General features: G+C 48.1%; 5 protein-coding genes and 1 long non-coding RNA gene across 11 annotated transcripts; 4 read left to right on the plus strand and 2 right to left on the minus strand.

Annotated features, from left to right (window-relative positions):
- The first annotated feature begins 559 nt into the window (after window positions 1-559).
- LOC114863992 (transmembrane and coiled-coil domain-containing protein 6-like) lies at window positions 560-3,833 on the plus strand. Of its 2 annotated transcripts, none has more exons than XM_029164578.3 (12): window positions 560-773; window positions 977-1,083; window positions 1,154-1,266; window positions 1,334-1,517; window positions 1,595-1,699; window positions 1,782-1,873; window positions 1,958-2,074; window positions 2,192-2,300; window positions 2,426-2,606; window positions 2,712-2,806; window positions 2,903-3,070; window positions 3,165-3,833. In XM_029164578.3, exons 1-12 carry the CDS (start codon window positions 560-562, stop codon window positions 3,285-3,287), a joined length of 1,608 nt encoding a protein of 535 aa, XP_029020411.1. In that variant the 3' UTR covers window positions 3,288-3,833. The 2 variants fall into 2 exon arrangements, with proteins under 2 accessions (XP_029020411.1, XP_055368298.1); XM_055512323.1 differs by having other exon boundaries at window positions 575-773; window positions 944-1,083.
- Window positions 3,834-4,197: 364 nt separating this feature from the next.
- On the plus strand, window positions 4,198-5,898 carry LOC114864007 (uncharacterized). Of its 2 annotated transcripts, XM_029164597.3 has the most exons (7): window positions 4,243-4,343; window positions 4,446-4,587; window positions 4,672-4,782; window positions 4,943-4,999; window positions 5,092-5,226; window positions 5,319-5,432; window positions 5,530-5,898. In XM_029164597.3, the coding sequence occupies exons 2-7, from the start codon at window positions 4,456-4,458 to the stop codon at window positions 5,581-5,583; spliced, it is 603 nt and encodes a 200-aa protein (XP_029020430.1). In that variant the 5' UTR covers window positions 4,243-4,343; window positions 4,446-4,455; the 3' UTR covers window positions 5,584-5,898. The 2 variants fall into 2 exon arrangements, with proteins under 2 accessions (XP_029020429.1, XP_029020430.1); XM_029164596.3 differs by having other exon boundaries at window positions 4,198-4,587.
- Window positions 5,899-6,035: 137 nt separating this feature from the next.
- Window positions 6,036-8,652, minus strand: LOC114863996 (fructose-bisphosphate aldolase B). Its single transcript, XM_029164584.2, has 9 exons — window positions 8,496-8,652; window positions 7,765-7,877; window positions 7,468-7,679; window positions 7,339-7,393; window positions 7,064-7,224; window positions 6,911-6,994; window positions 6,641-6,815; window positions 6,372-6,571; window positions 6,036-6,244 (listed from the first exon to the last, which is right to left on the minus strand). The coding sequence occupies exons 2-9, from the start codon at window positions 7,874-7,876 to the stop codon at window positions 6,149-6,151; spliced, it is 1,095 nt and encodes a 364-aa protein (XP_029020417.1). The 5' UTR covers window position 7,877; window positions 8,496-8,652; the 3' UTR covers window positions 6,036-6,148.
- A 1,202-nt stretch (window positions 8,653-9,854) lies between these two features.
- Window positions 9,855-17,468, plus strand: LOC114863984 (E3 ubiquitin-protein ligase BRE1A-like). Of its 3 annotated transcripts, none has more exons than XM_029164567.3 (22): window positions 9,855-10,000; window positions 10,363-10,543; window positions 10,646-10,714; window positions 10,825-10,923; window positions 11,011-11,158; window positions 11,254-11,439; window positions 11,550-11,665; window positions 11,859-12,005; window positions 12,110-12,184; window positions 12,263-12,382; window positions 12,506-12,685; window positions 12,764-12,899; window positions 13,040-13,161; window positions 13,363-13,519; window positions 13,685-14,003; window positions 14,246-14,363; window positions 14,498-14,647; window positions 14,734-14,946; window positions 15,161-15,286; window positions 15,401-15,541; window positions 15,649-15,753; window positions 16,714-17,468. In XM_029164567.3, exons 2-22 carry the CDS (start codon window positions 10,373-10,375, stop codon window positions 16,888-16,890), a joined length of 3,075 nt encoding a protein of 1,024 aa, XP_029020400.1. In that variant the 5' UTR covers window positions 9,855-10,000; window positions 10,363-10,372; the 3' UTR covers window positions 16,891-17,468. The 3 variants fall into 3 exon arrangements, with proteins under 3 accessions (XP_029020400.1, XP_029020401.1, XP_055368300.1); XM_029164568.3 differs by having other exon boundaries at window positions 9,862-9,955; XM_055512325.1 differs by having other exon boundaries at window positions 9,902-9,917.
- On the minus strand, window positions 12,901-16,718 carry LOC129604706 (uncharacterized). The gene is made up of 2 exons (XR_008695855.1): window positions 16,136-16,718; window positions 12,901-16,066 (listed from the first exon to the last, which is right to left on the minus strand). It is a non-coding gene; the product is annotated as an uncharacterized LOC129604706 (long non-coding RNA).
- Window positions 17,469-17,614: 146 nt separating the features above from the next.
- LOC114864002 (transmembrane protein 109-like) lies at window positions 17,615-20,500 on the plus strand. Of its 2 annotated transcripts, XM_029164591.3 has the most exons (4): window positions 17,615-18,463; window positions 18,709-18,768; window positions 19,649-19,751; window positions 20,004-20,500. In XM_029164591.3, the coding sequence occupies exons 1-4, from the start codon at window positions 18,257-18,259 to the stop codon at window positions 20,360-20,362; spliced, it is 729 nt and encodes a 242-aa protein (XP_029020424.1). In that variant the 5' UTR covers window positions 17,615-18,256; the 3' UTR covers window positions 20,363-20,500. The 2 variants fall into 2 exon arrangements, with proteins under 2 accessions (XP_029020424.1, XP_029020425.1); XM_029164592.3 differs by lacking the exon at window positions 18,709-18,768 and having other exon boundaries at window positions 17,617-18,463.
- Window positions 20,501-20,936: the final 436 nt, after the last annotated feature.

Here is a 20,936-nt window from a genome sequence, read left to right on the forward strand (position 1 = left end):
TGCAAGGAGTTATAAAATAATTTATGTGTTCTCAAATTGAAATCAGGACACATTGCCAATTTAACAATTTCATATGATTATATGTTCAAAATGCCTCTTTTAGCCACAAATTCTCAGGAATGTCTTTGAGTTTAGTGGTGATTAAATAAAATGAATCATGATTAGTAAGGTAATTATCAAATCATTTGGTTTGAACATTTATGTAATTATCAAATGTAACTATGTATTTTCAATACTTTTTACTATTGCCAGATGTATAGTAACCTGTACAAAACACGGATTGTGTGGAGAAAGAACTGTTTGGTATTAATTTTGCAATCTGTTTTTAAAGTTTGGGATAAATATTGTGTTATTTTGGGAAGCACGTTTTTACCTGTTTTTACATTTTTTTAGCTTTTCTATGTGCTTGTACATTGCGCATTTCATGCCAATTAAACCATAGTTTTTTAACAGTGCTCGTCTGGCTGTGTTGTATGAATGGGACGGACTCAGCCGGTGGGTGAAACGGGCTGTTCCACCAGCGTCCGCCAGGCGGCGCTGCAGCCGCTGGCTCGGGTCAATGCGGACGCAGAAGAAGACGTTTCCTACCTGGTGCCGAAGCTGCAGGAGAGGCTACAGACACGCTGCAGCTGACACAAGTGAACGCTGGAGACCTAACGGAACCACTGACCCAACAAGAAACATGTGGAGGCTGAACAAAGTTCGCCACAAATCTGGACGGCAAGGCGACAGCTTGGAGGAGCTGCGACTAAAACGGAGGGAGCACGAACGAGGTCAGATTGTAGCTAGTGTTGAAATAGTTTGATGGTGAAGATGATAATTTAAAGCTTCACAAGTAGTAGTAAGACGTGTGTGATCAAATATGCTCAGAGGTTCTTTTTGTTTTGCACCTATATAAAACAGTGGTCTTTACATCTGCATATCAGATCATCTCTACGCGCAGATAAATGAAGTCATGCGGTGTGTGTTACTGCAGCTCTGAGACAGGCCCGCAGAGACAGACAGCTGGTGAGCAGGAGACTGCTGCTGACTGAGGATGAGGACCAGGCAGAGGTCACCATGGACACCGCCTCAGAGGGACAGGTGAGACACATCCGGGGCGGAATCGTGTGTGGGTCCACGAGCATCTGAAGATGTCCCCTCAATTCCTCAGGGAGTCGTTGACGTGTTCCACAAAATCCACCACAGCGGACCGGACAGAGAGGCCCACATGAAAGTTCTGAGTAAAGCTCTCCGGGACCCCTCGGCGCAGCTCACCTTCATTAAGTAAGACAGCTGCATTGGGTCAGTGTATCATGGCTGTGTATCTGTGCCTAACGCTGCTTCTTTACAGATTGGAGAACAGCATGCACCTGCTGGTCGGCCTCCTCACGGGCTCTGACGCCCGCTGCCGTCTGCAGGCAGCTCGGTGTCTTCACGAGCTGTCTCGCTCTCCCCACAGGGACGTGGCCCCAGCCTGTCTCCCCGCCACGTCCTACCTGCTCACCTACCTGTCTGGCCAGAGCACCAGGTTCACAGTGAGAACCCTCTCGTGCCACGTGACACGTTCCCACCGGTTTGTGCAGAACATGCTGAGCTTTTTTTGTGTGTTTAGGAACTGTGTCTCTACACGCTGGGCAACCTGTGCCCAGACAGTGAGGTGGTACAACAGAAACTCCTGGCCCAGGGAATCATACCAGCTTTGGCCAGTTGTATGGAGGTAAATAAACAAAAGCCATTGGAGCGAGGTCACTGGAATGGCTTTACTGCTTTACTGTTTACTGTTGTTTATGCATATACAGATCCAGAGACATAATCCAGCGGTGGTGGAAGCAGTGGGATTCACACTCTCTCAGCTTCTCCAGACAAATGATGCAGCAGTGAAAGTAATCCCGTAAGCCCTCTAACAGCGCACAAGAACATCTCTCATCTGTTTCCTCTGCACCACACTTACTTGTGTCCCCCTCTCTGTTCACAGGACGGTGCTGGCCTCCAGCTTACCTGCACAACTGTTATCAGTCCTGGCCCCTGATCCAAACTTTGCCCTGGCGCCTGCCATTGAGAGCGCGTGGTGTCTGCACTACCTCACAAGCAGGTGAAAGTTGTAGCATATTCTCAGAAAGTCATCAACATTTTTTAACATTTTTAATTTCCTAACCAGAAGAATAATGATCATAATGCCAATAATGATGCATCTTTATGTTATTTGAAGCTCTCGGGATAATAAAGAACTTCTGTCTCGTGGGGCCCTGTTGCGGTGCAGTTCCTTGTTAGTGTCACTAGGTGGTGCTGAAGGAAACAAAGAGGAAGGATTAGAGCTGGTAAGGAAAGGAATTAGTGGGAACATCTTTGTTTTTTGTTTACCTACTGTAAAATACTTGTGTGCATCACATGTGAAACTAACCAGCATTGAAGTGATGGTAGGTTTTCATGTGTTCATCTTCAGCTCGTCTGTCCTCTGCTGCGCTGTGTGGGAAACCTCCTGTGCTGCTGCCCAGTGGAGGAGCTGAACACTGCGGTGGCGGATCCCCAGCTTGTTATTTGTCTGTGTGCGCTTCTTCAGACCTACCTGCAGACACAGCCGGCTTTGGCCAGAGAGAGCGCATGGGTCCTCAACAACCTCACAGGTTTGACCAGTCTGAACTAAACGCTTTATAACTTATTTTCTCCCATTGGGTTTTACCCTCCTATATAGCGTGATGTGTTGCCTTCAACATCTCTCTTTGTTCCAGCTCACTCCAACACTTTCTGCTCCGCTCTGTTAACTTTTAACCTGGTCTCCGGAATGATCCATCTTCTGCCTTTCTCTCAAGGCATTAATACACTGGTCAGTGCATATTAAAGCCACAGTCGTTCATTTGTCACACGCCCCTGCAGTGTCTCACTCCCATCTCGCTGGCCTGTGCCTCCTGGTTGTCTTCAGATCCTCAGGGTCCTTGCAAACATCGCTCACAAGAAGAAGGACTTCTGCGTGCAGCTGGCCCAGCTCGGCCTACTGTCTGCACTGTGTGCCACGCTGAAAATGGCCGACCAAGAAATGGTGACCCTGAGCCTGGACGTCCTCTTCATGCTCGTAGTTAGCGCTCCACAGGTAAACGAGGAGCACATGACTCCAAACCAGCTGGCGATGAGCGCTTGCTAAACTGCTGCGTTTTCCTGGATCACGATGTGTGTCTTCATTTCAGGTGGCCGAAGAGTTTGTGCAGCAGGGTGGAGTTTCACTGCTAGAAGCCATTCAGTACAACAGTAAAGGAGAGATGAGAGGAAGAGCAACCTACCTCCTAGAGCATCACCTGCTGTCCCAGTGAGGGCACTTCACCCTAAAGACTTCTGAAGACTTCAGTTTTCTCTGTTGAATTTGGACTCATTTAAAAACAACAGACAAATCCTATGAAACAACACATCAAGATAACACTCACACAGCTTCACAGAACATCCTGAAGCACTGACACTACTGGATTTGTTTACATTTTGTGAGCTTTTAATTATGTATCTTACTGACAGCATCTCTAATTTTATATTTAAAGTCATTTTTACAGAATCATGTAAACATGGTAATATGTATTTAAACTTCAACATTGTTATTAGCAAAGGGACTTTGATGAGGGTGCTGAAAACTAATGGTAGGTTTATCATGACCGATTATGAAATATGTGTAAATTTATTATAATATAATGCAGTTAATTAAAAATATTTCAACAAGAGAATAATATGTGTGTATTTTATAATGCAGGTGTCTGGTGCTGAAAATGAATCTGTGGCCTTTTAGACGTTTATGACTTCTTTTTGCTTCTTAGGTTTACAGAATTTTGAATTCCTAAAATCCCTTCTCCATATTCTGAGGCGGTGCTGGAGTCGCGTGAACAAGCAAATTAATACAAACATTCCAGATAATGAGAGCGTGTGACTGTGTTGCTGGACCACTGTCAGAGGTTCTTTAGCAGCAATAAAAAGAGCCCAGATAACAATGGAGTGAGTTCAGCCACAGCTCTAATTAGGACGCATACACGTGATGAGCGTCTCCCTGGTAACAAGGAAATATTGTTGATATGACAGGAAAAGTTTACATTTGTGTCCAGGATCATTAGAAATCAAGAGTGCATTTGAATCTTTAAATCTTGATGAAATCAGAGCTTGTTTTTGACTCCATGTAGTCGACTCCGGATTTCCACACAGATCTCAGTGTTTGAGCGTGGACCGAGTGGACGCGGTTCCGAGACAACAGCCCCAGTCACTGTTTACGGCCACAGCCCCTCCTCTTATTAAAAAAAGAGAGAAGCGCTCAAATTTCCTGACTTCCTCTGTGGAGCAGACGTCCTCCCTTCGTCCTGCCGCTCCTCGTACGCCTCTCTGCACAACACAGGGTGGGTCGTGTCCCCGGTCCAATCCAGACTTCCCGTCCTAAACCGAAGCGGACCCGCGGCAGACGCTGACCTGCGGCGTGCGATTCTCCTTCTCCCCCTCAGTTCACTGGCAATGGAGGGCGCAGAGCCAGCGGCTGGTGGCGCAACAACAGGAAGACGCGGGGACCCGGGGGCGGACGACGCGGTGCTGATGTCCAGCAAGCCGCTGCACCGCTTCGTGCAGAGGGAGCCCGGGAGCCTCGGGGTAACGCGCATGCGGAGCCGCGGCGGACGCTAACGCGCACGTGCCAGCACGTCCGCCTCACGCGCCGTCTGTTCCGCTCCGCAGATCGTCCTGGTCGTGTGCGGCTGTGCGGAGATCCTGATGGGATTCCACCTGGCCGCCGAACCGCTCGTGAGCTCCTATAAGCTCTACATCCCAATCTGGGAGGGAGCACTGGTACGCCGGCCGTGCGTCGTTACCATGGCAACGCGTGTTCTATAAGTCTCTCTTTCGAGGCTGCACTCGTCCTGGCCAAACGTCAGACTTCATAGGAATAGTTTGACGTTTGGAGGAGGTCAGGTTTAAGTGAGATGCTTGTCTGTTGTTTGTCTTTAAGTTTCTTATCAGTGGGAACCTGTCGATCTACACTGAGAGACAGCCGTCCAAGAAGATGGTGAGGACATTGAATGCTCCAGTGCTGTTACACCTCACTGCCTCTGTATTAATTCATGTACTGTAATTAATCAGCTGTTCACTGTTTCCCAGGTGACCGTGACTTTGTCCATGTATTTGGTCTCCTTCTTTGGGGTCCTCGTCTCCTTCAGCTACAGGGTGTTCTGCTTCAGTTACCTCCACCACACCTCCCGATGGCGGCACGGCGACTGGCTCTTCTACCAAACCGTGAGTCACGCCGCACGTTTCCTGACAGCGTCGATGTCACAACACTGTCACACGCCACGACCAACCGCCGCGTCCACTCCCCGCTGCTTTAGAACCAGCTCGTCGCCGTCGAGGGCGTGCTGTTCGTCACCTCCGTGTGCGTGGGCGTGATTCTCATCTTCCTGAGCTGCGTTGCCCGTTTGGCACTAAGATCCACAAGGACCCAGGTACAATGCGTTTGGCTCCATGTCGGTTTCATACTCAGATCAGAAATGTTTGTTAATTAACTTCATTAGCTGAGTCTGTGATCATTTATCTCAACAGGTCATTGTCCATTGCGTCCCAGCGGCACCACAGAGCGAAACCACTACAGACTGAATCAGCGTTCAAAATATCATTCTGTAACATCTAACACTTGTTTTCCTGGATGTTACTCAATTACTAAAACCTACTTAAATCAACAAACACGCGCCACGTTCAGGATAATTCTACTTGTGTCTACACATGAACGGTGATATAGATCTGCTGTACATATACTGTGAATGTGTAGAAGACGTGTTTGGGCATAGACACGTTTAGCTTTGGTTATTTGCTTAGTGAATGTGATGATTATTATGAAACAAATTTCATGTAAAAAAAAAAAATGGGTTGAGTTTTTCCTAGAATAAATGTGGAAGTAGTTCAGGAACCGGACCCGATGTGTTGACACAGTCTATTCCTCCCATGCTTTGATTTTCAGCCAGTCTTTTAAATAAGTCTGTTTACACCATCTACTCCGTTCAGTGAATTTTGTGTGTCAGTTGTCACAAAACCGCAATAGACACCAGCACTACTTTGGTCAGTTCATTTATTGGTTTCATGAAGTAGAAGAATCGTGGTTCAACATCGAGGTCTTCCTCTGGCGCTTGGTCCGTGGGCCTTTTGTTGTTCACATGTTGAGCGTTTAATAGACGTAGCTGGCAGTGTACAGAGACTGTGTGGAGGCCTGATCCGCGGAGCCAGAGGGCTTGTACTCCCCTTTGGAGGCCAGGCCATTGATCTGAACAGACACAGGGTAAAGGTACAGTGTTAATCATCAACGACGCCGCGTGTTGCGTTAAAGCGCTCATGTTCTCGCCATGTGCTGATGGGCCCATTAGAGGCTCTGTCTGGACAGCCTTTCGTACCTTGGCTCTGGAGAAGAACGCGTCCTGCGCAGCCTTCTTGTTGGCGGCTTTGCCCTGCCAGGCGGCCAGAGCGGAGGCCTGGAGTGCGCGGCCGTAGGAGAAGGTCAGCTTCCACGGGCGATGGAGCGGCACCTGATTGATGGCGTTCAGGTTGACGGAGGCCTCCTCCTCGCTCTGACCGCCGGAGAGGAAGCAGATGCCTGCGAGCAGACGGGAGCCGGTCAGCTACGGCGGGACAGCGGCTTCCGGGCGAAGCCCCGGCGACTCACCGGGAACGGCGGCGGGGACGGTGCGCCTCAGGGCGGTCACCGTCGCCATGGCGACCTGCTGCGGGGTAAACCTCGTCGGGCAGGAGTGTCCGGCGGTGACCATGTTGGGCTTCAGCAGGGTGCCCTCCAGGTACACGTGGTGGTCGGACAGGGCCTTGTAGACGGCAGCCAGAACCTGCAGACGGGGCAGCGTCAGGAAGGCGCCCGCACGTAGGCGCCGCGAGGTTCAGCGCCCGCACGTAGGCGCCGCGAGGTTCAGCGCGAACCAACCTTCTCTGTGACGTACTGGCACCGCTTCAGGTCGTGGTCTCCGTCGGGCAGGATTTCTGGCTCCACGATGGGCACCAGGCCGTTCTGGAGGATCGGAGGAGCGTTAAAAGCCGCCGGGTGGGTTCACCGCGCATTGTGACAACAGGTGCTCACCTGTTGGCAGATGCTGGCGTATCTGGCGAGGACGTTGGCGTTCTCGCTGATGGACAGGGGCGACGGGCAGCCGTCGGAGATTTTGAGCACGCATCGCCACTTGGCAAAGTCGCAGCCATCCTTCTTGTACTGGGCGCAGCGCTCAGAGAGGCCATCAAGACCTAGAGACAGGCGCTGTTCACGCATTCGTCCGTAGCTCATGCAATTTTTACACATCAGTCTCTACAGAAACCGCATTAACGAGACCTTTGCAGGATCTGCAGAATCCAGTCTACCTTGTGTGGTTGTCTCCGCGTCCGTTCCATTCAGAGCAGCTGTGCCTTTGTCCACCTGAGGGAACGGAACACAGGTTTAACACAGGTTCCAGGGCACGCGTGGGCTGGGCTCGAGCTCCGCCTCCTCACCTTGATGCCGACCACAATGCCTTGGTCCTTGATGACCTTGGGGAACAGTTTGCCGCCATCAGATTTCTGGTAGAGCGTCTCGTGGAAGAAGATGACGCCGCCGATGCTGTTTGAGAGGGAGGCGTCGGCAGAGAACAGGAGGTCGCGGAAGCTGCGACGGTTCTCCTCGTTGTTCTCCACCTTGATGTTCTGGAGACGCTTTCCCATGGTGCCTTGAAGGAACATGAACCAGCGCAGTTGTGCGCGTGATACAGCAGACGTGAGACCAAACAAAAATGCCTGAAGCCAGAAACTCACCTGTCGATTCATCTGCAGCTAGGATTCCCTTTCCTGGAGCCACGATCCTCTGAGCGATGTCAGAGAGCTCCTTCTTCTGCTCCGGTGACAGGGATGGGAACTGATGAGTCATCCTGGAGGACAGAAATGTATTTGACGGGAGTTCAGACGCTCATCAAGACGCTGAACCAGTCCTACACAGGGAGCCTTTTACTCCAGCCGCTCTCTTATCTTGCGTCACCTCTGTAAATATTTGCTTCAAGGGTTGAACTTTGGCCTCCATTCAGACCAGTTCAGTCTCATGTGCACAAATAGTCAAAGGAGCTATTATTCAAGCATTCAATATAAAAACAAAGCAACTAATATCAACAGTAAGACGCTTCATGGACATTATCTGTAGCACATATGCACATGATCATAAACAGCAGGATGTGTTTGCACAAAGCAAAAGCATAAGTAGACAAGAAGCTGCACAAGTCAAGGTTGCACACCCAGTGACACACTGCGAGCTCACAGTAAACACACCAGGAAACTAATGCGCTCAAACCCCGAACCCCTTTAAACGGGAGCGTCCGGACTTCAAGACGCGCTTATGCAGTTGCACAAAGACACTATTTAAAATGTGAAGCATATTTGCAACATTAGTTCCAGAAAACGCCCAAACATCGGGACCACCTTCGCTGGAACCAGTTAAACAAACGACATTCGCTTTTCCCAGATAACATAAAAGTTTTCAAAACTTGAAATCTTACTTGAACGTGGTATTAAACAGCGACGACAGCGCAAACGCCTCTGCAGCTTCCCAGCAGTAATTGGCTGATTGAGAAGGCCGAGACGTGCGCACAAAGCGGCATTTATTGCGTGGCTGGCGCTGTGGGAGGAGGCGCGGGGACGCGTCGGGGCGTGCGTCGTCCCGCTGAAGCAATTGGCCCGGTCACACAGATGGGGCGAGGCCCCGCGCACCCTGCGGTGGACTTTAGGACCACATGTGAGCGTGGGGTCGCTGGATCACAATGCGTTGTCTGGAAAACGCTATCGACAAGATCCGCGTCCACGCACGCATCACGCAGCGTCAGCACTTCCGCGGTGAAATGTAATGCGAGAGCTCGATCCGCTGCGATGTGGTAATTCAGGTTCCCCGCCCCCCCTTTGTGCTGTTGTTTACTGCACTGGTTCTCCTCACAGAATCTGCGAATCAAACTATCATTCATAAAAAAGGCTTTAAACGCATCCATATCTGGCATTCTCACCAATTTACACCAGGAAATCTTAATTAGCTTGAATTGCATTACACTAACACTTAACTGATGTTTTTTAACCCACTGCTGTTTCCTGCACTGCTGGTCCAAGTAATTAGCTGGAAGCAGAGTATATGTTTGTTTGAACATATCCTCTGTGTCCAGTTAGTTTGGACCTTGTCTTTCTGTGTTAATCCGTCACACTGCTTATCAACCACGTCACGCATAAACAGTTCACGTATTGACTGTTGTAAGTGGTCAGTCCATGGCTGACCTCAGCTGATAGGGATATTTAGACTGATAGGCTGCAGTGGATCTCTGAATCACAAATAATGACAAACCAGCTTTTGCACAACCTGGACTCTGCACCCTGTGCAAAGTCCCCTTTGGTATTACTGGTCGAAGTTCAGTATTTTTACATAAGGGCCGAATAATAGACATACAGAGAACGTGAAGGGTTGTCCAGACACAGTTTACACCAAACAGAGGCAAAGAAAATACAAGTTAACACTAAAGGAATGATGGGTTGCCAGATAATTACTGCAATATTGGCAGGCATGACAGCTTCCATTGACCCATGCATCTGTACAAAGTTGACAAAATGTGGTTTGTTTAAATGTATGTAGATACAGTATGTTATTCAGCTGCATTATATATGGTTGTCACTGCAAGTAATGGCCCTGTTTGCAATTTGCTGTGTTTTTATTGAACATAGACATCACACATTCATTGAGATGGTGGAAAAAGTATTGGCAGCAGCGTTTTAATAATACACCATGAGCATTGCCGCAAACAGTCCAGCCTAGACGTTATCGACTATTCAGGTCTTTTGAGAACATCCAGCCGGTCTCGGCGCTGCCCCTCCCCGCCGCCAGGGGGCGCAGCGCCGTCTGTAGGTGGCCCCGCCTGGATCGGGAATCCTTCCGTTTCCGAGAGGCAAAGAGACGCAACATCAACATTTACCGACAGATTCAGTTAATACCGTAAAACTCGTAACATTCAAAGCGGCGAGACTCCTAGTACGTGTAACTGTATGACGGCAGTTTTGCAAATTAAACGCATAAGTCTGCTGATCTAGAATTCTAAGCATTAGTCGTATTTCTGAGTGACGTTAGCTAGCGGCTAATGTTAGCAAACGGTTTTCATTGACCGATCAAAGCGGCTCGTTTGGGGTTTGCGATGCCTCAGCACATACTTCAAGTGCATTTCTTTCAATCGAATGTTTCGCATTTTGAGCACGGTTCATATTCTGGCCACTTCGCATATTAAATGCAACGCAGCTAGCATTACAGTGTGGCTAACTGACGCGCTCGCAGAACATTTCTGCATGTGAAACTGTCTTCTTCACCAGCCACATCTTCTACGGCTGTGCTTGTTCCAGGAGCCTGAGGATGTCGGGACAGAAGCGTCCTGCAGACCCCTGCGGTTCCTCGTCCTCCGGTGTGCCTCCAGAGAAGCGGAGGGAGAGGGACGGAGAGGACGGGGGCGCCGGTGTCAGCGCAGCTGCCAGCGGGAGCACCGCGGTGGAAACTGTCATCAAGCTAGGCGGGGTGTCCAACTCGGTGAGCGGCTCTTTATTTGCCCCACACGCCGGTAACCTACGTTCAACAACACGCGTGTAAAGTGTGTGCTGCTGTTTCATATTCGTTTGAATTGCTTTTCAGGAGGAACAAGACATCAAAGCTCTACAGGCTAAGAACCGAAAGTTGGGAGAAGCCCTTGACCAAAGACAGGTGAACGGCTTAACTGAGCTTTTTTTTTTTTACAGCCTGTCATATGATTTCAAATCTGTGCTGCTTCCCCTCCTGCTTTTAGAAAGATTGGCTTCTTTTTTGTTTTACAGGTGATTGAAGATGAGCTGCGGGAGCGAATTGAGAGACTGGAGACCCGTCAGGCCACAGATGATGCCAGTCTGCTGATTCTAAATAGATACTGGAACCAGGTACAGACTGAATAGCTATGTTCAGATTGTCAGTACCACATCACTGGAATGTTTAAAAGTCCACTCCCTGGTTTCCTCTTTCCTTAGTTTGATGAAAATGTTCGATTGATAATAAGGCATTATGACCAAGCGAGCAGTGAACCTGAGAAGTCCCCATCAGCTGAGGGACGTAGCCTGAAACCTGAAACCCCAGAACCTGATGGGGACTCCAACCAGGAGAGGGCCAAGGACAGGGGTAAAGAGGAACCTGACACAGGGTCATAACATTTCTAATGAAATAATGATTTACCAGAAATCTAATTAAAGCTTTTTTTTTTTAATGTCACACAGGCCACCAAGGGGAGACAGCCAACTCTTTTCTGGCTACACTGGCGAGTAGTAGCAGTGAAGAGATGGAGGCTGAACTTCAGGAGAGAGTGGAGTCCAGCCTTAAACAGGCCAGTCGGGTGGTGGAGATCTATGAGTGTCTGAAAAACACTGTAGATCAGCTGAAGGCAGAACCGGATTCCGGAGCTGGTGAGATGAAAGGGAAAGTGGAGAAAGAAGTTATGAAATGGATTTGGGTTGAATACATCATATTGTTTGCTGCCCATAAAATCTGCTATTTTCATTTTCTTTTTTCCCAGAGGGCAGTCGATGGCAGGCAGCCTCCAAACTAAACTCCCTTTTGACCAGTGAAAATGAAAGGCTACAACAGTTGACTGAGGATCTAAAGCAGAAGCACAGTCACATGACCAGCGAGGTACAGTTTATTTTTCAGTTGATGGAACTGCTGAACCTTTTGATAAATATTTCTTCAACCCATTGCTTTTACTTAAAATATTGTTTGCTGGTAACATCATTTGTGTTGAGTTTTTGTCAATCATGAGCCTCTGCTTTTCTTTGCTTTGCTTGAAGAAATGCATTGTTGTGTTTCTGTCCTCTGTCTGGTCTAGTCCCGGGCTCTGGGTCGTGCAGTGAACAAAGCAGACCAGCGTATCAGTGAGCTACAAGTTCTGATTGAGGAACTCCAGTGGGACATGGAGAAGATTCGACGTAGAGAAAATCGACTCAATACACACCTGAGTGACATACTGGAGAGGGTGAGAATGATGGAAATTTGTGTTGCAAATTCTGTCACTGACATTGTTATGTCAAAATGTTTAACTTTGAAATATGTTATAACCTTGTTTATAATGCATCTCAGGTAACCAGCAAAGGCTATAAGGTCTGTGGGGAGGCCAGCAGTGTCTGTGGAACCATTACTATTAACAAACGAAAGGTAGGAATTATTCATACTGTTAAGTGTATACAAGGTGCAGTGTCAGAGGGGGAAACATATTTTTTTCCTCTACAACAGTTTGAGGAAATGAACAGCGAGTTGGAGGAGAACCGGGAACTGGCAGAAAACCGCCATGTGGAGCTGCAGAAGCTTCAACAGGATCTGCAGAATGTTGAGCAAGAGAATAACAACATGAAAGTACGTGGTATCTGTCAAAGATGCCTTTTAGTTGATTATTCAGTATTGGATTGCGTTCTGCGTTTTTGTTGTCATGTGTTTTTTTTCCCCCCCGTTTAACTTCTTTGTTTTCCGTCCTTTCAGGCAGAGCTGCTAAGCCGAGCGGAAGGCCTGGTGAAAGAAACTGCAGAATATCGTTGTCTGCAGTCACAGTTTTCTGTGCTCTACAACGAGTCCCTAATCCTCAAGGCTCAATTGGATGAGACGCGTGCTCGCCTTAACACTACAAGAACAGCAAGGCTTCGACAGCTGGAGCACATGGAGGTTAGATTCTCCAGTGTGTGTATCAGTGTCTCCTACTGTAGCTTGTTTTTTTTTTCCTAATCTTGAGCCTTTCTGCAGAATGATGAAGTGGCTCTGCAGAGAAAGGTTCGTACAGAAGTGTTTCAGTTGGAGGACACGTTGGCTCAGGTCAGGAAGGAGTATGAGATGCTGCGCATTGAATTTGAACAGACTCTAGCTGCCAATGAACAAGCAGGTAACAAAAGAATTCTTGTTTATTCTTGTTTATGGTTTTGGCCAAGAACACAGTAAAGCTTCATACATAGTCCAACATTTTATTTTTTAGCATCTCACTATTGTACTGTTTTTATTCATGTGACTGCCTCTTTGTCTCAGGTCCAATTAACAGGGAGATGCGTCATTTAATTAGCACTCTGCAAACACACAATCAACAGATGAAGGGAGAGGTGGTGAAATACAAGTTGAGACTGAGAGAGGCCCAGTCTGAACTCAACCAGGTAGGACAGAAGTTCAGTTTATCACAAATTAACTCTACTGATTGTCAAGACTATCAGCTCCAGTTTGTAGAGTACTGCTTTTATATATGTAGTGCACAACATGACATTGTGTACACCTAATATAATGTTTTGGAAATTAAGTAACAGAAAAGGACACCAAGCCATCCTGAAACTTACAACATATGCCTGTTCCTGCCCTAGCTCCGAGCTTCAAAGGGCAATGCCATCCTCCAATCCCAGTCAAGCACAGAGATGGATGTGAAGGATGAGACAACTTCGCCCTCCATTCCTCCCATTTCTGGAGAACCTGCGGTTAAGACGGATCCTGATAATGGCTCCTCAACACCCAACAGCAGTGGTAATTAACGCTTTGTTAATTGACAATACAAGCTTAGGTACTATTTATTAGTCTGAAAGAAGTATTGATGGTATTTTTGAGCACTGTAAAGGAAGTGAAAACGGTAAAGTAAGACATTGAGATAACGTGAATAATATCTTTTTGACTTTTACTAATTTTCAACAGGCATCTCTGTGAAAATAGAGCAAGGAGCAGAACCAGAGGCAACAGTGAAGGAGGATGACAAAGAAGAGAAGAAAGAGAAGGAAGAAAAGAAAGAGAAAGACACTATAAAGAAAGAGGAGAAAGATAGAGAGCGAGACAGAGAGAGAGAACGGCCGACACGCATGAGTGGAAGCAGCAGCAGCAGCATGATAAAGGAAGAAAAGGACAAGCCTGGAAGTAGCAGTCAACCTGAGGACTTACCTGGAGAGCGCCTAGCTATGGTTGGAGGGTCCAAGAGGAAGGAGATGGAGCAGCTTAAGATCGTCCGAGCAGAACTCAAGTAAGACTTAAAAAGCTCAGTCTCGTTTTATCAACCAATTTCTTTTTATTGTTTTTGTAGAATCAGCAGCTTCTGTGGCTAATTCACTAGTGGTCAGCAGTGATGTGTTTTTAGAAATAGCAGATTAAAATGCTACTATTGTTTTCTTATTCAATATTTTTCTTCAGTCCTTTTAATTCTTCTGTTCTTTATTTGGATGATAGTTGATAGTTTTATTAAAGTTCCTCACTGCGACTCTGCAGGAAAGCACAGGAGTCTCAGAGAGAAATGAAGTTGCTGTTGGACATGTACCGGTCTGCACCCAAAGAGCAAAGAGACAAAGTTCAGCTCATGGCTGCAGAGAAGAAGGCAAAGTCTGAGGTGATCTGCACATCATAGCATCTGTTCACATTTTAAATTATTGTCTGACTTGATATGCACAATGTTTGTTTTTGCCTTCATTTTCTTCTATCTGAGAAAGGCAGAAATATGTAAGTCTAATTTCCTTCTCTCAGGGAGAAGAGCTGCGACAAAGGTTGAGGGAGCTGGAAGAGAGGGAGAGAAGGGAGGGCAAGAAAATGGCAGATGAAGAAGCACTGAGGAAGATCCGGTCTGTGGAGGAGCAGATCGACATCCTCAACAAGAAACTGTCTATAGCCAAACAGGTTTGTCCAGCAGTTACTTTGTGTACTTGCACAAACCACGTTCACTTTTCATTTGACACGCTGACTCCTCTGTGCTTCCTCTACAGGAGGAGGACGCGCTGCTGAGCGAGATGGACGTGACTGGTCAGGCCTTCGAGGACATGCAGGAACAAAACATTCGCCTTATGCAGCAGCTCAGAGAAAAAGATGATGCCAACTTCAAGTTGATGAGCGAGCGGATCAAGTCCAACCAGATCCACAAGTTGTTAAAAGAAGAGAAGGAGGAGCTGGCCGACCAACTGCTCACGTTAAAAACTCAGGTGAGCCATGAGGCAACTCCACAAAGCTGAACCTGAAAAGAAAAATAAACCTTAAATATGCCAGGACACGCTGAAAAAACAATAAGTCTACCTGGTGCTCTTACACCCACTCATTTCTCTGCACTGTTCTGGCCAATACGTTTTCAGTTTTACCATAGACATTTTATGTTCTATGATCTCTAATTAGCTCTGTGATCTTAAAACCTTTGGTTAGGTCGATGCCCAGCTGCAGGTGGTGAGGAAGCTCGAGGAGAAGGAGCGCCTCCTTCAGGGGACCATCAGCACTGCAGAGAGGGAGCTGGCTCTTCGAACACAAGCTTTGGACATGAACAAACGCAAGGTACCATCACTCTGTAAAAACGAGGCACGGAGTCAAAGAAGCATTTAGCTGTTGCTTAAGCAGTAACTGTAATGACCCATTAGGCACAAATGAAGACCTCTTTTTGATCCTCAGGCTCAGGAGTCGGCGCTGTTGTCGGAGGAGGTACGAACTCAGCTGGAGCAGGTTCAGCAGAGACTCAGTCTGGTCAGAGAAGAGGTGGTGGAGAACAGCATCTCCAGGGAGAAAGAGTCCTTTAATGCCAGACGAGCACAGGTAAAGTTAAACAAATTAATAAGTGCACCCAAAAAACGTGTGTAAAAAAAAAAAATCTTATAAAAAAATATATCAAACTGAGCCTTTTGACTTTAAATGTGTTTCAGGAGGACATTTCTAAACTGAGGATAAAGATTGAGAAGGCCAAGAAACCTGCAGAGAAAATCAGCAATGGAGACGACATCCTAAATGAAGAAATAAACGATTATAAGGTAGGTTTCTGTTGACCTGTTTGGAGTAAAATGGCTTTGTTGTGCTTGCAGTTAATGTTTTATTCTGGGGCTCTGCTTGAAATCAGATGACTTTCGAGTAATAGTGCCAATAAATACTACAATACCTCTTTATGCAAAAAGAGCCTTGAGACTAAAATTCTATGCGACTCCTGTGTCTTTAAGGCCTCCTTCCCCCATCCTCCTCTGTTCTGAGCCTATGGCTCTGGTGGAGTGGAGGCTTTATGCCCAGTTGGAACACAGCGTCAGGCTCCTTAACACCTTAGCCATAATCTCCCGCTGCATGTTGGGTCATCTGTGAAGTGCAGTGATTTAAAAACATGGCTTTTTGGGTAACGCTAACATAAAGATGTGTATATCGTACCTAACTGAAACCTCAGGGCCTGTGACTGTGGCCAGTGTAATTGAACCAACCAGTTATCATCTTCACTCTGATTTGCACCAAACGAGAGCTGTCGGCGCGATCACACTCTTTCCACAGGAACACAGTAAACCACTTAAAATTCCACCCAACTGTGGGAACATTCAGTATCACATTAAGTCACTGTCTTTGGAATCATGTCCATTAGATTTCTGTAGCTCAAAACGCAGGCCGGCTTTTAGATTACATTACAAATTACAGTGTAAAGTGTTCTTTATAATGAAAGGGATCCAAGGACAGCGTCAGCAGTTCTATTTCTGCTCTCTGGGTCGACTCCTCGTGGTCTTAAATGTGTAATGTCCACATTAAGCTTCATCATCAGCCTCCATATCACGTGTTGTGTTCTCTGTTAAGGGCACTAGGGTGTAAAGATCTGTCTCTGTAACAGCCTCACTGCTGCCCTAGATATGCACGTCCACTCATTATGAGCCACTCAGCTGAGGACAAAAATGGCTTCTCCCTTTGTTGTTCAAACCATGACTTGCTCACCCCCCCCCCCTCCCCCCTCCCTCTTCCCTCAGGCACGTCTAACATGTCCTTGCTGCAACTCTCGGGTGAAGGATGCGGTGCTGACGAAGTGCTTCCACGTTTTCTGCTTCGAGTGTGTGAAGACGCGCTACGACACACGCCAGAGGAAGTGTCCCAAATGCAACGCCGCCTTCGGGGCCAACGACTTCCATCGCATTTACATCGGCTGAAGCTTCCGCCACAAATTGTACTGAGAGGGGGTCGAGAAGTTGAGCGGCGGTACAAACTCTGCCGGGAGCGGCGCTCGCCGCGGCGCCAACGTTTCCCTCCCGAGTGCGTGCTGCCCGTCGCCATCCATCTACAGGACAGGACCCGTGCGAATCGCTCCCCTTGAGTCCAGCCTCACAGGGGCCACGCCGACGCCCTGAGCTCAACGCTTTGCCTTTTCATGTGTTTTTTTTTTATTTTAAATATTGACTGAAATCATCTCCAGAATCTGCCTCACTGTGTTCTCACATGCCGTCGCAGATTCGTTAAGTTGGCATTTCTTACTGAGAGGTGTGTGAGTGAGTGAGTGCGTGCGTGCGTGTGTGCATGTACACAAACCATTAAAGCAACCAGTCTAAGAATAGATTAGTACACTGAGAAAGCAGCCTGCCCAGCACAGTGGATGCGTGTCACGCTGGTTTTATGTACATATTGTATGTCCATGTTTCTTTTTTTATTTGATATTTACCTTTTTTGGTCTCTTCGGAGTCAATGCTGTGTATTTACTGTTCTACTAGTCATTAAACTGACATCAAAACCGCTTCGGCTTCAGTGAGCTGTTAATTGCTTGACCTGATCTGCCGAACCACAACTCCCAGTGTGCAAATCTCTGTTTATCTCTGTGCTGAACACCCCCCCCCCTCCTTTCCTCCTCCTCCTTCCATCCAGACTATTATATTCTCTATCCGGGCTCGGTGGTTAGAGACGCTGGGAGGAAGGGAGTGTCGCGCCGGTACAGCGACAGGGGAGCGCTGAGAAAAGGTTGTGCAACCTAATCCATCCACCAGTGTTTGATGCAGCTCAGGCACAAAGGAACATTAAACCCGAGCGATCTGAATAAGAGGCTTTAGGAGGCTCGTGCTCGGCGCAACGCCACCGTGTTTCATAAAGGAACACGCTTCTGGGACGTTTCTGTGTGATTTTTTTTTCCATTGTTAGCACCTTCTGCTTTTGGACGTATTTAAATGAATCGGCCCCGTTGGATTATTCCAGCACCGCTTCCTTCCCTAATATAGGCACAGTGAGCGGAGCGGCCCCGCTTCCCTCTGAAGTCTCGCTTTTGTCGTGTTGGTGAAGCGGAGCCCTGCTTTTCGGGTCGGGTCGGTCGGTCGTGTTCCTCCTGGAGCCGAAGCATGCGGGCTTTGACGTGCGCTCTCTAGCCCGTGACTGCTCTCGCCTGAAGCCATTTTTAATTCTTGGACCCGCAAGCCTCTCGCGGCCCGCTCGGCGCCGCGGCGCATACATTATTGGCACTAGACGTTTTTGGTCCTCGTCGCTCCCAGGTCGATTCCCAGTCGCGCGTCTGGCTCTGGGCGCGGCTCGTGCGCCATGGCTCGCTCGTCCCCCTCCATCCACGCGTGCTTGGCGCTGGTCCTGGCGCTGGCCTGGGCTGCAGACGGCGCCCAGCGGGCCAAGCCGAGCGCGGAGAGCCCTCCGACGGTGACCCTCCAGACCCTGATCGCGGGAACCTGCCACGAGGTCCAGCGCTACGCGGAGTCGGTGCTGGGGACGGGCGTGATTCGCTCCACGGCTGAGGTACGGGGAGGAAGCGCACGCCCAGATCCGTGTGCTCCAGTTTCTTTTGATTGTTAATGTGTTCTGATCCAACTTCACTGAGACCTTTGCTGCTGTTCTTAATGCTTAACCTAACCACCTTTTTATCTCTCTACCTCCACGTCTTCACATTGATCCATTCCCATCTAATCTCCCTTCTGATCCCATCGTCTCTGCCCCATTTCATGCTTTCACGCGCTCTCCGTCTCCCTGCTTCCTTTCCTCAGAGTGCTGTGTTGTTTCTTGAGTCATTGCTTGGTCAGGAGAACGTCCACACGGTGGCCACGGTAAGACATGTCCCGTGTCCCACTTGAGCCTCCTCTGACTGGGTGTTAAACAGGGAGTCCCCTCATTTGGCTCAGTGTAGGTCACTCCACATTATCAGTGCAGAGCGCAGGAGCGTTGCGAAGGCGCAGGGTTCTGTATTTGCATGCGAAGCGGTGTCGTCCTGCTATGGAGCCTGTAGTGATGAGACACAGTTTACATGCTGGCGAGTTGATCATCTGATACAAGACCAAGTAAGAATTTAACCATCACTATTAGTAGGTATACTTATTTATAATAATTTAAAACCGTATAGCTTATAACTAGTGGAAATAATGGTATATTATAATCTAATAATATATAATAATAATAATATTGTTATCAGTGTGTTTTGAGCGACATAGACACACTCACTGACACAAGCTTTATTTATACTGTGACATATGGGACAGTTCTCACTTATGTCCGGTGCAACAGGTGCAGATAAGATATGCACCCAACTTTCTTGAACTGCCCTTGACTTCAGCGGATGAGGCTGTGTGTGTGTGTGTGTGTGTGTGTGTGTGTGTGTGTGTGTGTGTGTGTGTGTGTGTGTGTGTGTGTGTGTGTGTGTGTGTGTGTGTGTTGACTTCAGACTGCAGGAATAGAGAGCGACACTGTCCAGCTGCCACTTGCACAAGTGTCTGCTCAGGCCATCAATACAACACTTCTTCTTATGGGGTTCAGATCATTAACACTTACTGTAACTTGAGTCCTAGAGGTTCCATTTTGATGTGATCACGTCTTTGCATTGTGATCCTGTAAACATTATTTGTGCAGTTCTGATCATGACCTCTACAACCTCTGTGCGTGCGCTGTCCCTTCAACGTCAAAGTAAAGCTCGTTTCCACTGTTCTTCCACAGTTTTTGGAAACGGTGATCGGGTTCCTCGCTGAAGGAGCCGCAAGTGGCCTGAACGTCATCGCTGTGTACGTCACAGAGATCCTCAGGGTCACGGGATGTGACGGTAGGTGCCGCGTCGGACCCCATCCTGTGTTTGTCTATGTGCTTGGCTGCTGGCTCTGCTCTCTCTCTGTGTGAGTGTATGAGTCACTATGAGCAAAGCAGGTGGTGACAAAAGATTTATCAGCAGGTGAAAATATGCAGGCTTGATTCTCCCTCAGGGCGATGTGCTGCCGCACCTTTATACCCATGATTGGATGCTCCTGTGCCCCAACAGGTATCTTTATGCTCTGTTGCTTATGCCCTCTCTCCACAGTTGCCCTGACGCTGCCTCGCTTCACCCCCGAGGGCGTGAGGGCCTTCGCTCAGTGGGGGCTGCTGGCTCTCATTGGCTACTGGGTGCTGACCGTCGTGCTCCGTCTGCTGATCGCCGTGCTGAGGCAGGTGTTCTGGGTGGTGAAGACCGTGCTGGCGCTGTGGCTCTTCGGTCTGATGGTGACCGACAAGGCGGCCACGGCGGAGACCACGGCGGTCCGCGTCGCCGGCCTCGTGCTGGCGTGCGTCCTGTTGACTCTGCTCACGTCCCACTCGGAGAAGTCGTGCGCGGTGGAGCGTCGGCTGAGCACCCTGGAGGGCCGCCTGAAGGCCGTGGAGAAGAGGAAAGGGGAGCAGTGAGAGGCTGGGGTGGAGGTCCGGGGCTCTAATATGGACAGAGGCACTGGTGAAGTTGATTAAGAAGATAGTCATTGATTGTTCCTGTGTGTGTTTTAAACTATTGTGGGAAATAAAGTAATCTCTGGGATTTGTATTAAACATTCTCATTTTGCTTGTTTTCATAAAATGACAAAATTAATCCAAAACAAACAGAAGTAATGGATTAATGTGCAGAAATTATTCTACAGTAGCATCTTAAGAATCAAGGAGGCAAAATTTCCACAATACTTCAGTGATAATCAGGGATTTGGATTTAGCTTTAAGCAAATGTCCTGTATCCTCTGGGGATCATGAACATATTTACATTTTTTATTGGCAGCCACTTTCAGCCTTAAGAATAAGAATAGGGAAAAGAATAAGAATAAGAAAGCCTTGATGTCCCAGTTTCTTCAGCTACGGCTGATCTGGCCTGTCGACATCTCATATGCCTCCCCGGTGCTCAGTGAGTCGGAAGCTTCCTGTCCTCACCCACTATCGCCGCTGCCACTTCACTGGAGGGGGAGCAACTAGGCCACGCAGCTACCGCACGATGACT

The sequence above is a fragment of the Betta splendens genome, chromosome 10 (genome assembly GCF_900634795.4).
Source record: "Betta splendens chromosome 10, fBetSpl5.4, whole genome shotgun sequence".
Taxonomy (NCBI): Eukaryota; Metazoa; Chordata; class Actinopteri; order Anabantiformes; family Osphronemidae; genus Betta; species Betta splendens.

What these genes read in the sequence shown, in the direction of transcription:
- LOC114864007 (XM_029164596.3), top strand. Translation starts at nt 4,456, where the DNA reads ATGGAGGGCGCAGAGCCAGCGGCTGGTGGCGCAACAACAGGAAGACGC. An exon ending in GGGAGCCCGGGAGCCTCGGG is followed by an intron (nt 4,588 to 4,671) that starts GTAACGCGCATG and finishes TCCGCTCCGCAG; the next exon opens with ATCGTCCTGGTCGTGTGCGG. An exon ending in CAATCTGGGAGGGAGCACTG is followed by an intron (nt 4,783 to 4,942) that starts GTACGCCGGCCG and finishes TTTGTCTTTAAG; the next exon opens with TTTCTTATCAGTGGGAACCT.
- LOC114863984 (XM_029164567.3), top strand. Translation starts at nt 10,373, where the DNA reads ATGTCGGGACAGAAGCGTCCTGCAGACCCCTGCGGTTCCTCGTCCTCC. An exon ending in AGAACCGGATTCCGGAGCTG is followed by an intron (nt 11,440 to 11,549) that starts GTGAGATGAAAG and finishes CTTTTTTCCCAG; the next exon opens with AGGGCAGTCGATGGCAGGCA. An exon ending in ATCGTCCGAGCAGAACTCAA is followed by an intron (nt 14,004 to 14,245) that starts GTAAGACTTAAA and finishes GCGACTCTGCAG; the next exon opens with GAAAGCACAGGAGTCTCAGA.
- LOC114864002 (XM_029164591.3), top strand. Translation starts at nt 18,257, where the DNA reads ATGGCTCGCTCGTCCCCCTCCATCCACGCGTGCTTGGCGCTGGTCCTG. An exon ending in ACGTCCACACGGTGGCCACG is followed by an intron (nt 18,769 to 19,648) that starts GTAAGACATGTC and finishes GTTCTTCCACAG; the next exon opens with TTTTTGGAAACGGTGATCGG. An exon ending in CAGGGTCACGGGATGTGACG is followed by an intron (nt 19,752 to 20,003) that starts GTAGGTGCCGCG and finishes CTCTCTCCACAG; the next exon opens with TTGCCCTGACGCTGCCTCGC.
- LOC114863992 (XM_029164578.3), top strand. Translation starts at nt 560, where the DNA reads ATGCGGACGCAGAAGAAGACGTTTCCTACCTGGTGCCGAAGCTGCAGG. An exon ending in ACACCGCCTCAGAGGGACAG is followed by an intron (nt 1,084 to 1,153) that starts GTGAGACACATC and finishes TCAATTCCTCAG; the next exon opens with GGAGTCGTTGACGTGTTCCA. An exon ending in CTGCACTACCTCACAAGCAG is followed by an intron (nt 2,075 to 2,191) that starts GTGAAAGTTGTA and finishes TGTTATTTGAAG; the next exon opens with CTCTCGGGATAATAAAGAAC.
- LOC114863996 (XM_029164584.2), bottom strand. Translation starts at nt 7,876, where the DNA reads ATGACTCATCAGTTCCCATCCCTGTCACCGGAGCAGAAGAAGGAGCTC. An exon ending in GCATTGTGGTCGGCATCAAG is followed by an intron (nt 7,394 to 7,467) that starts GTGAGGAGGCGG and finishes CCGTTCCCTCAG; the next exon opens with GTGGACAAAGGCACAGCTGC. An exon ending in CGTTCTTCTCCAGAGCCAAG is followed by an intron (nt 6,245 to 6,371) that starts GTACGAAAGGCT and finishes GTGTCTGTTCAG; the next exon opens with ATCAATGGCCTGGCCTCCAA.